At 41.2% G+C, this 12,400-nt stretch overlaps 1 protein-coding gene across 4 annotated transcripts in view; it reads left to right on the top strand.

Moving 5' to 3' along the window:
- Positions 1 to 12,400, top strand: part of si:ch211-200p22.4 (phosphatidylinositol-binding clathrin assembly protein) — a 127,983-nt gene that overhangs the window by 87,720 nt on the left and 27,863 nt on the right. For 2 of the 4 annotated variants that reach the window (XM_020511911.2, XM_020511909.2), the window contains one exon: positions 7,274 to 7,357. The exons of the other annotated variants lie outside the window; for them this stretch is intronic. In XM_020511911.2, coding sequence (XP_020367500.1) covers positions 7,274 to 7,357 — 84 coding nt within the window. The remainder of the gene's footprint in view (positions 1 to 7,273; positions 7,358 to 12,400) is intronic. 4 annotated transcript variants of the gene reach the window in all.

Below are 12,400 nucleotides of genomic sequence, written 5' to 3'. Positions count from 1 at the left end.
GAGATTCCTGCTAAAGGTGCCCTCCTGCTGTGGCAAAAGTGCAAGAGAGACACAGTTGCTCGTCTTCCAAGGTATGTGGCACTATATCACAAATGGAGGTAGGGGTCAGAATACCATGTCATGATGTTCAGCATATTTGTGTCGCAATGGTATTCCTGCTTCTGGGCCAGGAGACATGGGTTCAAGTCCCATATGCTCCAGAGGTGTGTAAATAACATCTCTGAACAGGTTGATTAGAAAATACCTGTCAGCAATGCAATAATTTCTTCCACAGATGCCATTAAGGTGCCATAAGATGTCTCTTCAACATCTGGGTTCCATTCCAGCCAGGTCTGTGGTTTGGGGCGACGTGGTTGCTGTGGTTAGCACTGTTGCCTCAGCACCAGGGACCCAGGTTCAATTCTATCCTCTGATGACTGTGTGTGGAGTTTGAACATTCTCTCCGTGTCTGCATGGGTTTTGTCCGGATGCTCTGGTTTCCTCCCACAGTCCAAATTGTGCAGGTTAGGTGGATTGGCTATGCTAAATTGCCCATAGTATCCAGGGATGTGTAGGCTAGATAGATTAGTAGGGTTGCAGGATAGGGGACACTTCCACTGTGCCACAAGAACCCCTGGGTCTGCTTTACTTTTTCTTTCATATCTGGAAGTGCTATCACACACAACTAAACAACTTTCCTGCCACTAAAACATTGTCTGGGATTTTTTCTTTTGTTTTATTTGGAAGTGCTATCTACATCTTTTTTTTTTTCTTTTTTCCTCCCCAGAAGTTGCTATTTCACAACTGAGCAATCTTCACACCACCAAAATCACCATGACTGTTCTTTGTAAACTGCTAATCACTACAGTAGTTACCCATTCAGCCAATTTAATATTTACGTGAAAGCCCATTAAGGGTAGTGCAAACCATCAAAAGTGAGGTGGAGGGTGGTGGGTGGTAGGTGGTGTAGGGAGAGAAGGCAGGGGCTAAATCAAAATGAAGTTGGACGGGGAAAATAAAGTACAGTATCCTCTACGGTGTCCACCTTTCTCTAAAGGCATTGAGCACATTAATGGACACTGCATGCTCCTTCTCCACTGATATCCAGTGACAAACATAACTGCAGAAGAAGGGCAGACAGTTGGCAAATATGACACCCTCCACAGCCCACTGCTAGGTCTAATTTGATTAGAAAATAGGCTCAAAAATAATCTGTTCAGAGATATGATTACACCTCTCCGGAGTAGATGGGACATGAACCCATCCCTCCTAGTTCAGAGGTAGGGACACTGCCACAAATGACTCTGACTTTAAATGTTTTTGTAATCAATTTGTTCAGAGATGTTATAACAAACCTCTCCACATAGGAGTTGAACCTGAGTCTTCTGGTCCAGAGGCAAGGATACTACTGCTGCTCCAGAAGAACTCTTGGGAGTGCATATCTTTCTTTTAACCAGGAGATGGGCAATACTATACTGGCATAAGCAAATGTATTGAATGCTACGCTGCTTCATCATGCTCATCAACGTCTGACATTTCCTTTGGAGGATGATATGTTCATAGTCACAAGCTGAAGGATTCTATTCTATCAAGAGAGTCCATGAAGAGATTTTTGAGTGGTTCCATTAGTTGTCCTGGTGAAGAAACGTGTTTATAATAGGGCCAACACCCACCTTCCGTCTTCACATATTAGCAAAACCTTGTGCTTCACAGGGTTGTACAATGTTGCAGGGATCCCCTGCTACAGAAAAATGGTTCATCTGCACCAATTTGCCCTCTGTCATGAATTAATTCCTCAAATGAAGTGACCCGGAAATGGCAGTGTTCCAGAGTAAAAGATTGCCATGTTTTTATTTTAAATCAAAACAGTTGAGCTGAATGATTGATCTATGCATGATATACACATTATTTTTAATTAAGTATTCTGTTACTTCAGGGTGACCATTGTGTTATCATCTTCTTATTATCTAAGACAAGCTTTAGATCTCTAATCCAAACCTTTGAGTACCAATTGGCCAGTTTATTTTCTTTTTTCTAATCAATCTTTTAGAGATAGTTATCTGCCTCTGAAGTAGGGTGGGATTTGAACCCAGGTCTCCATTACCAGAGGTAGGAACACTACCACTGTGCCACAAGTGCCATAGTGGCTCTGCTTTTATTCAATTTATTTTCTTTTATACTCCAGTGCAATTTTGCACAAATGAAAGACTTAGACTTTCCCACCACCAAAATCACTCTGACTTTTTGTTTTGTACACTACTATCCAGCAACAGTAATCACCCATGTAGCCAATTAAATATTTACAAGCAAAACCCATTATGGGCAATTTGGGTCTTTTTTTTCTGACTTGGGTGATGAATTACAGCTGAGCAGGTCATTGCCTGTTATCAAGAGAACTTGTACTCCATAAGCTCTACAGGGAGATTAGTGAATCCCCGTGGCCCTTAAAGGGGTTATCACAATATGATTAGTAGAATAGGAGAGCAGCGCAGCACTTTACAGTTAATCTTATTTTGTTGCCAGGATGCAGATCCCGGCATCCTGCCTTAGCTCTCTTTATCCTCTCTTGCAAGCTAAAGGGTTATCTCTTTGTATTAGCTGATGAGATGAAGGTCGGGCACGCCGTCTCTTTCAGCCCTATTGTGGACCATTTTGTCCCGCAATGAGACAAAATGACAGATTGAGTGCGATGGAGATGGCTGGTACTGCAGTTCGTGTTGATGTAGTTGGAGAAAGGCGAAGGAATAGAAAGTGCAGAGGGCAAGAAGATTTAGTTATGTGGCAGGATGGAGCGGATGAGACCCATTAAAGGAAGAAGCTGTTTGCAATGTCGAACGTGTTCAACCATGAGCCTTGATGGGTGACGTGTGCAGTGGCAAAGTTAGTGAGTGTGAGGTAACCGAGAGAAGATGTGGCATTCATCCCTGCAGAACGCCAAGTGTCATTCTTTCTACACTGCTGGGTTTTCCTCCGAGAACATAGTGCAAGCATAGCACCACAGAGGCATGGTGCATTCAAAATGAGATGAGCAGCAGAGAATTATGTGAGAGCTCGTTAGAGATCACCTAGAGAAATCCTCCACAAAACTCCACACTTAGCTGATTTCTAGTAAATTTCAGCCATTTGTAACAGTTTGAAGGTCTCGTAGACAAAAAGAATGGATTGAGATGGAGAGAAGTATTTTAAGGCAAGAATGGAGTGATTGAGGACTCCGTTGGTTAGAAACCAGAGAGAAAACTAGGTGCCAAGAGAAAGTTGAAGATAACAGTTTTTCTTTCTCTTGATCTTTGAGACAGGGCATCCAAGTTACACTCCTTTTAGTGTACTAAAGGAAGAAAAATCCTTAAATAATTTGAGGGTTGTTGAGACCATCTGTTTCTCTTATTATATTTGGTTTGGAGCTGAGAGTTCAAGTTAAGAATTGAACTTCGTTCTTTTCTCTTTTAAAACAAGTAAGTATTCAGAGGCAGATGTTTTCTGTTGGGAACTGGCTTGAAGAATAATGCAACTTAACTACTACTCTAAGAATACTAGATGAATTGGCACAGAAGTGTTGTCTTGTTTGGGACTGGTAGCTGATTTGGATGTTGAATTCAAGGAAGGATCTGTGCTAACTGGACAACTACAAAGAATATTGATTGAAAGGAAGTTTAAAAAAGAGAAATGGTTCTGATTGGGTTTTAGCAGAATGTAGCACTATTTTTGAAAACTTCCGGAGAATGGGCTGCCTCATTTTGCTCTCTCTACCCCCTAGTTTCTCTCCAGTTATCGAATGTTCTGAGAAAAGAAATCTAATCTGCTGAAACTGTTTGCCTTAACCAGTGACACGGAATTCAAGTAAGATAGACTATTCTACTTGCCTGTTAACAACCCATTGTCCAAGGATTTCTGAAGCCGTGAATCCTTCATTTGAAATTAATATTGAACTGAAAATTACAATTCTTCAATTTCCTTTTTTTATTCCTTTAACTGTATCTTTGTAAGTGAGAGTGGGGGTTATGATCAAAGATGATTGAACTTTAGATCTAGATATTAATTAAATTGGGTTGTTCAGCTATGCTGTTCCAAAATTACATTATTAATAAATTGTTGAAGTTATAAACTTGATATCTAAGATTTATTATTTGTAAAGTCTGGTTGGGAGCAGTTGAGTAATTTTGATGGTCATTGAATGTTTCAATTTTACTGTTGCAAATCCAGTGATAGTGTGGCTGATTTGGTTTGGCTTGCTGGCCCTGTATTGTAACGGTGAAGATGTAAAGTTTGGACTGGTAATGCTGTATATAATGAGTACAGTGAGAGGTTTCCATTCCAGACTAAGTAATGTAGTTCAGTTTTTACCTAAGCATCTTGCAGTGTTCTCAAATATTCAAGGAAAACTTAGTCACACAGCTTTCTTGAAGTGGCAACGTTTTGCATTTTTGCTTGTGGGAATGATACAAATTGACTTCAGGATTTCATTTAGCTTGGAAATAGGTGTTTCCTTTCTGATTATGTATTTTGGACTCTGAGGGAAGGGAAGCAAAATCTAAATTTGAATCAGCTGAGTTAAATCTTGTAGTCCTTTTGTGTTTTAGCTTTGTCTAGAAATACCATATTTTCTTTCAACTAAAGGATGGAACATGTCCGAATACATACTCATCGGTCATAGTTGACATGTGCATGAATCACAGAAGGTAGGTCTGCAGGTACAACAAGTAATTAGGAAGGCAAATGGAATTTTGTCCTTCATTGCTAAAGGGATTGAAATTAAAAGCAGAGAGGTTATGTTGTAGCTGTGCAAGGTGCTGGTGAGGCCACACCTGGAGTACTGTGTGCAGTTTTTGGTCTCCTTACTTGAGAAAGGATGTACTGGCACTGGAGGGGGTGCAAAGGAGGTTCACTAGGTTGATTCCGGAGTTGAGGGGGTTGGCTTATGAGGAGCGACTGAGTAGATTGGGATTATATTCATTGGAATTCAGAAGATTGAGGGGGGATCTTATAGAAACATATAAAATTATTAAGGGAATAGAAAAGATAGAAGTAGAGAGGATGTTTCCACTGGCAGGTGAAGCTAGGACAAGAGGGCATAGCCTCAAGCTTGGAGGGAGCAGATTTAGGACTGAATTGAGAAGGAACTTCTTCACCCAGAGGGTTGTTAATCTATGGAATTCCTTGCCCAGTGAAGTAGTTGACGCTACTTCAGTAAACGTTTTTAAAGATAAGGTAGTTTTTTTTGAACAATAAAGGAATTAAGGGATACGGTGAGAACGCGGGTAAGTGGATCTGAGTCCACAAAAAGATCAGCCATGATCTTATTGAATGGCGGAGCAGGCTCGAAGGGCCAGACGGCCTACTCCTGCTCCTAGTTCTTGTGTAAATCCACTTATACAGTTGTATTGGTTCTCTGAAAGTAATTTCAAAAATCAAAAGTAATGCTGAATTATTGCTGTCCAGAATTGAACAAAACTAATATGGGCTTGTGGCAATTCATCTTAAGTTTGTATCAACTCTACACTCGAGTACCTTGCAGAATAAGTACCAGTACAAGAAACCTGTTAGGAACTTGACCAGTAATGCCAAGATTCAACAGTAGATGGCCTATTGTGTTTGTGTTTTCTTGTCTGCTTCAACTTGACCTTCTCTTCCCTCTTCTGCAATCCAAAACTTGAAAATATCAAATTTGGTGTTTACCCTGACTTGAGTTTTTTGAAAAAAAAGGGGTATACTACACTCATTAATCCTGTGATAAAATTTATTTTGAATTAAGTGTTGCAATTTTAATACAGTATCTAGATTTAAATATCTTTGCATTTAGAATTATTCTCGTAACTTTTGACTATTACTTCTGAAATGAGTTCAAAGCCTCAAAGATAGCAAGAAAACATCTGCCCTTTCAGAACAGACATGTAACAATGTTCATAGAAAGCTTCACTATTAATCAAAGGTTTGGAGGAAGCCAGTTAACTAATCAATGCAGTGTCTTAAGTTACAGTGCTGAGAGAGGTTGTGATTTGGACATATCAGCATCTTCTCCCCTTATTCCACTTCATCACTTGCCTCTCCCCTAGCAATACCACCATCACTACCCAGTAAACTTTGAGCAATTTATATGTGCCATAAATAAGTGGCCCTGAAGTTTTCAGCACCAACAGAATGGTGAGTAGTATGGTGAGGCATACTGAAAAAGTGACTTGAGTATGTTCCTGTATAAATACAGTCGATGTTTCTGTTTTATCTAATTTCATTCGGACTTTGGAATTTATCTTTCAAGGTGTTGAAGAGTGTCCGTTGGATGTTAACATAAAATTAGGTTTACAGTATTTATCTGAAATGAATTTGAGATAATCCTTCAAAACATGAGTGCTTTGCTCATACTCTTGGCATAGAGTACCTCATTTGTTGCATCTTGCTTGGACTGTTTGTGTGAAAGACTTTTTGGGTGATTTTTATCTATATTTCTATAAATGAGTGGCTGGCCTGGTGTTTGCTCAGTTCTATCATTTACAAAATGTGCTTTAGTCTCACATTTTATTTAGACTTCAATATTGAAAGTGCTAGTGTTGGAAGGTTTTTCTACTGCTAGTTTCCGTAATTATTGGATGGTAGAAGGGCTGAATAAGTAGTTTAAAAACATGGCTGTCTAAAAGTTTTATATAATATATGTATGAGGAAATCTGACCCTCTCGTCCTGTTACTACTTATTCAAACATTGGACACTACAATCAAACTTAGTACTCCAATTTACATTTGACTTTTTGGCAAGTGCACTGGTGTTTCTGAATTTTCACACATCTTTCAGATCTGTGTAATTTAGGTTCTAAAATATTAAGCTGGTAACTTACCAAATTGTGTTGTTACGGCTGTCAATTTTTAAAGGACTGCAGGAATAAACATTTTCATATTTTTGGCGCCAGCCCCTCAAAGTTTATTTGGATGGACAGTTTTTCAAAAAAGTTACTTCGACCATTTTATTTCCTCATTAAAACTATGAAGAATCTATGTACCAAATTAAAAATAGTTTTAAATGTACTTCAGTTCTGAAATGTCAAAAATGTAAAGTATTTGAAAAATTGTGTTGGAGAGAGATAGCAGGAACTGCAGATGCTGGAGAATCTGAGATAACGAGGTGTAGAGCTGGATGAGCACAGCAAGCCAAGCAGCATCAGAGGAGCAGGAAGGCTGATGTTTCGGGCCTAGACCCATGTTAATTGTTTTAAATGGATACCATTCATATTTGTAAAAATTTATGGGATGAGATGGTGGAGGAAAAGAAATTTTGGTACTATATATAATTCCTGTAACTTTTTCCTAGATGTATTCAATTCTTTTCCTGAGCCAAGTCCTGCTACATCTACAAACGTTGAACACTTTCCTGAGGTAGACATCTTTAATGCAGGTATCTAAAATGCATAATCATTGCAGTGCAATGGCGGCTTATTTTGATCTATCTGTGGTTAGAATTGTAGAAATTACAACACAGAATGCAATTTATTTGAACAATCATTCTAGCTTCACCATGCAACCTAGAGCTACCAATTTTAATTCCATTTCCATGTAGAATCTGAACTTTTATATTAATTCTGTGATGGGCTACATTATCCTACACTCTCTCTACCTTTAATTGTTGCAGTTAGTTTGCATGATAACTGAGTTTAAAAGTTTGGTCAGAATCTTAGAGGTCTGAATGTTGTGGGCAATGGTAAGATGTGGGACAGAATTGGGCGAGATGTTTGGTGAAGTACATCTTTACTTCAAGATCATCTTAATCTATGTTTTATGTTTTACGTTTTCCACAAGCAGCATGCTGAGATTCTTGCCAATAACTGGTGAATTTCAAATTGACAGGAACTAGTGATCAAAAAGGTCCTTGTTGATCATTAATATTCCAGTTGTGATCTTGCCAAACTAGGCATCAGGAAAACCAGAAAACAGGTGCTTAGTGGATTCACTGCCACCTCCAAACACCTCCATTTTGCCCGAGGCCAAATTGCAGAGTAGGGCACAATTAATGAGCGCACACACACCTTTCTACCATGAACACTAATGCCTGACTTTCACGGAGCCATTGCCATCATCCTGGCATTTCTGCAATATACCAGCAGTGCAGCCTGCAAGCCCAAACTTGTCTAGCAGGGCATACCGGCAGCCAGTATTTTATTATGAGCATTGGGTACGTGTACTGAGCAGCAACAGGAACCCAAAGCATGTTATGGATCAGGCTGTCTACCAGGGCAACTCTTCTTGCTCTTTTAGTGCACTTTCACCTGGTACCTACAGGCGTGCCTGCTCACAGCATGCATGCTGTGCCTTGCCCTGCCGTGCCTTGCAATGGTAGTTGGCCCAGTCTCACAACCAGGTAGGTGGCCAGGGGCTGTGCATCAGTTCCTCAGTTAAGGGTGCATGCATGTTGTCATAGCATAATTGGCAGCAGCATTCATACCAAACACATGACATCTGCAGCAAACAGAGCAGCAAGCCTGAAAGTCATAGGGGAGTAGTTCTGCAGGGTAGAGGATGCAGGATGGTGAGCAAGTGGAAGTGCATTTGGTGACTTGGGTGATGACCTGGCAAAACGTGAAGCTTGTTGGTTGATGGAATGGGCACCGAGAAGGGAGAGGTGCATCTCTGAGAGGTCTGGCCAGCTGCCCCATTCTCACCCTGCCTTCATAACTGAGGATCAGTGCCTGGGACTATGGAGAGCAATGCCTCTCTCCAATATCCCTTGACAGTACTCAACCTCTGTATTGCGGCTGCCAACCTGTCCATGGAGGCAGATATGGAGGAGGTGCTGCATTCTCAAGCTTCTCAGTGCATCTTGTACATTTGTCTATTACTGCTGCCCCTCCCTATGCATTTCTATGAAGTTCCTCACAATTAACACCACTGGTCATCCACTGGGGGCTAAACAGATGCCTAGACCCTGACTCTCATCTGGTGGAGGGTGCTGGAGGAAAATATATGGTGATTGGAATGAGGTCAGCCAGGTGGACCTCATTGAGTGATTTCTTTTTTGGGGGTTTTAAGTCGGTTCAATGAGGGAGTCCTGACTGATAGATAAGAACAGTAGTGTCAGGCGTTCTGTTTGCTTTAGGAGCCAGCTCTGTACCCGCTGGATCAGTGTCATGTATTATGCACGTGTAAATATAGGGTGACTTGGTGACTGGATACCGGCCTTCCTGGACTTATTTCAGATACTTTGCTGATGCTTCCTCCGGAGAGTCATCACTGTCACCAGCAGTTGATGACACCTCCTCTGGGACTTGCAGCCGGGTCTCCATGAGTGTGCCCTGGTGGCTTGGTGCAGCTGTAATGCAATTAAAAACAAAAGGCTTTCTGCCTAGTGGTTAGGGGTCGTGTTCCCTGCAGGCGTTGACACTTTTTTGGTTAATGTCAGCTTTTGCAGTGGAATGATGAGCTGTGCTTACTCAGCTGGTGGGTCATGGACATTTCAGCATCCCTGCAGGAGCAGTCCCCATTCCTCTTCTGTAAGGACAAGGATTCGTCTGTCTAAGGAAGTGAGGACACAATATCGCGACACACCTCTCTCTCTCTTCCCACCCCCCCCACCCCCCGCCCCCAACCGGCACCACACTGTCATTCTGCCTGGTCATAGAATGTCTTCTGCAATTGCATAAATGAGATAAATAAGAAAGATGTAAATGGATAGCACGACTGTTACTGTTGGTGCATATGGAGGGCATGTTTTTTGGGTTGTGCAGTGGCAGGGATGGAGTAAGAGAGAGAGAGAGCAGAGTATGATACTTGACAGAGCAGAGAAGATCCTAGACCTTTCAGCATTGCAGCTCCGTCCTCGGGAGGTGGAACTAACACAAGTGGCTATCTCTGACCAGCCTGGTATCGTCTGGTGATGGAACCTTCTCTGGTGGTCCAAACCCCATCAGCTAGGACCTTCAGGTCCCTCTCTGAGTAACATGGTGCTAGCTACCCCTTCTCTTCCATCTCCTTGCTGCTTGTATCAGAGTGACGGATAGCTGCCAAATACCAGTGCTCTTCCAGATGAGCAACAAGCATTCAAAGATGGTGAGGATACAAAGAATGTTGGTCTTAGGACAGATAACTGCTAAGCGGCAAGTTGTTCTGGAACCAGTATATGGTAAGATAGAGCAGAAATTGGATGTGATACATATCCCTAGGGGAGGAGCAACAATTAGTTTGGCGAGCTGGTAATATTCAGCCGGAAAACACTCACTGCCTGTGGCAAAAATCACTCCCTGATGCCATTTGAACTAAACCAAAAAGCCATGAGTTTCAGTTCACAATCTTTTAAGGAAGGAAAATCTAATAAGCAGTTAGAGATGATCAAAAATAAGAATGTAATGATTAGAGCTTTTTTTTAAAGTTTAAGATTCTGTGACAGCATAAACTTTTCTGTGAAGGCATGCAAATTTTAGCTATGATTATGATCCAGCATGATTAGGTGACAGTATGGCTTAAGTATGCTCTTTACTTATATTTAAATAAGAGAGAAACTTCTTTTATGCATCCAGGTATCTAGTACTTGAAAAATCAGTTATAGTTGGGGCACTTATTAAATTGTCAGTGTGAATGAAAAAGCTAATTAAGGGACATGACAGTATTCTGAATCTTAGCAGAATGCTTTTTTTTTTCTGAACCCTCTTTTTCTGCATCAGATTCTTTCACCTCTAAAGGACCTTCTGTTCTTGAAGGTATTTCTATTCATTATGCCTTTCTTAGTGAGTTGGTTCATGATGGGAAATATGGTGTCTGCTTCTTAATTCCTGCCTCCCCTTGCGCGCACACACTCGCTCCCTGTTTTTTCACCCACTCAACCTCTTTTTTTCACTCCCTGTTCTTGTTCTGTTGACTTGCTTTCTGTCTTCCCTTCATAGGTTTACTATCCTTTGCTCTAAGAGATGCTAACTTGTTTTGTCTCTCCTCCATTCAGACCCTTATGTGAACTTGTACGCATACGTTCCTTCTCCCTTTCCATCGTTTGCCCTTTCTCATAGACATCCCCTCATCTGCACTTCCAATCCTCTTCCCCCATGTTTTTCACACCATTTCTCTCTTCCATATATCTCTTTCGCTCTTTCACTCTCTCGCTCGCTCTCATTTGCCTATACAGTTCCTCCAGTTGAAAAAGTTGGGAAAGCTTCATTCTGTCTGAAGGTGAGATGAATGATGAGAATCATTTGGCTTATCTTAATTATTCCATTCAGAAATAACGTTATGCCTCCTCCATTTAGCTTTCACTTCCACCATTTTCACTTAACTGCTCCTAGACAGAATTGTGAACTTTGGCCTCTTTGGAAGGATTTCTTGATCAGTCATAAATTTACCTTTCTCTGATTTGAACCTGTCACATCCTGTCTTGCACTTGGTTTAATTTGAAAGAATATTAGGCAGCACATTTCCTCTCCTTTGCAATGTTACTTGTGATTGGATGTCTCCAGTTCTTTTATCTCATTAACCAGAAATGGATGCAGTACTTGCAGACAGCATCTGACTGGAATGCCAGGCTTGGAGGTACAAGGTGGAGGTTGATGGTAGAGGGTTGCGTTTTGGACTGGAGGCCTGTGACCAGTGGTGTGCCACAAGGATCAATGCAGGGTTCACTGCTTTTCTTCATTTAAATAAATGTGGATATGGATAAAGGAGGTATGGTTAGTAAGTTTGCAGATGATACAAAAATAGGTGGTGTAGTGGACAGTGAAGAAGATTATCGGAGTACAACAGGATCTTGATTGGATGGGCCAATGGGCTGAGGAGTGGCAGAGAGTCAGAACATTGAGTGTAGGAGTTGGGACATCCATGTTGCAGCTGACCTGGACATTGGTGAGGCCATTTTTAGAATACTGCATAACAATTCGGTGGGCAGGATGTTTTTAAACTTAAGAGGGTGCAGAAGAGATTTACAAGGATGTTGCTGGGACTGGAGGGTTTGAGCTGTAGGGAGGCTGAATAGGCTGGGGCTATTTTCCTTAGAGCATCGGAGGGTGAGGGGTGACCTTTTAGAGGAGTATAAAATCATGAGGGGTATGGAAAGGGTGAATAGCCAAGGTGTTTTTCCTAGGGTGGAGGAATCCAAAAATAGAGAGCATAGGTTTAAGGTGAGAGGGGAAAGATATTAAAAGGACCCGAGGGGTAAATTTACACGTAGAGAGTGGTGCATGTGTGGAACAAGATGCCAGAGGAAGTGGTGGACACTGGTACAATTACATCATTTAAAATGCATCTGAATGGAAATATGAATAGGAAAGGTTTAGAGGGATATGGACCAAACCGGACTAGATCAGATTGGGATATCTGGTCAGCATGGATGAGTTGGATCAAAGGGTTGATTTTTGTGCTGCATGACTCTGACTCTAAATTGCCTTTTGGGCTAGCTGCAGTTAAGAGCATTGCCAAAAGTAAACACAAATTAAGAGAAAGAAATTAAGTTGGAAGAATCATTTTT

This window comes from Rhincodon typus, chromosome 14, assembly GCF_021869965.1.
Source record: "Rhincodon typus isolate 14 chromosome 14, sRhiTyp1.1, whole genome shotgun sequence".
NCBI lineage: Eukaryota > Metazoa > Chordata > Chondrichthyes > Orectolobiformes > Rhincodontidae > Rhincodon > Rhincodon typus.
Note: the sequence above shows the minus strand (reverse complement) of the source record. Positions and strands in the feature narration are given on the sequence as shown.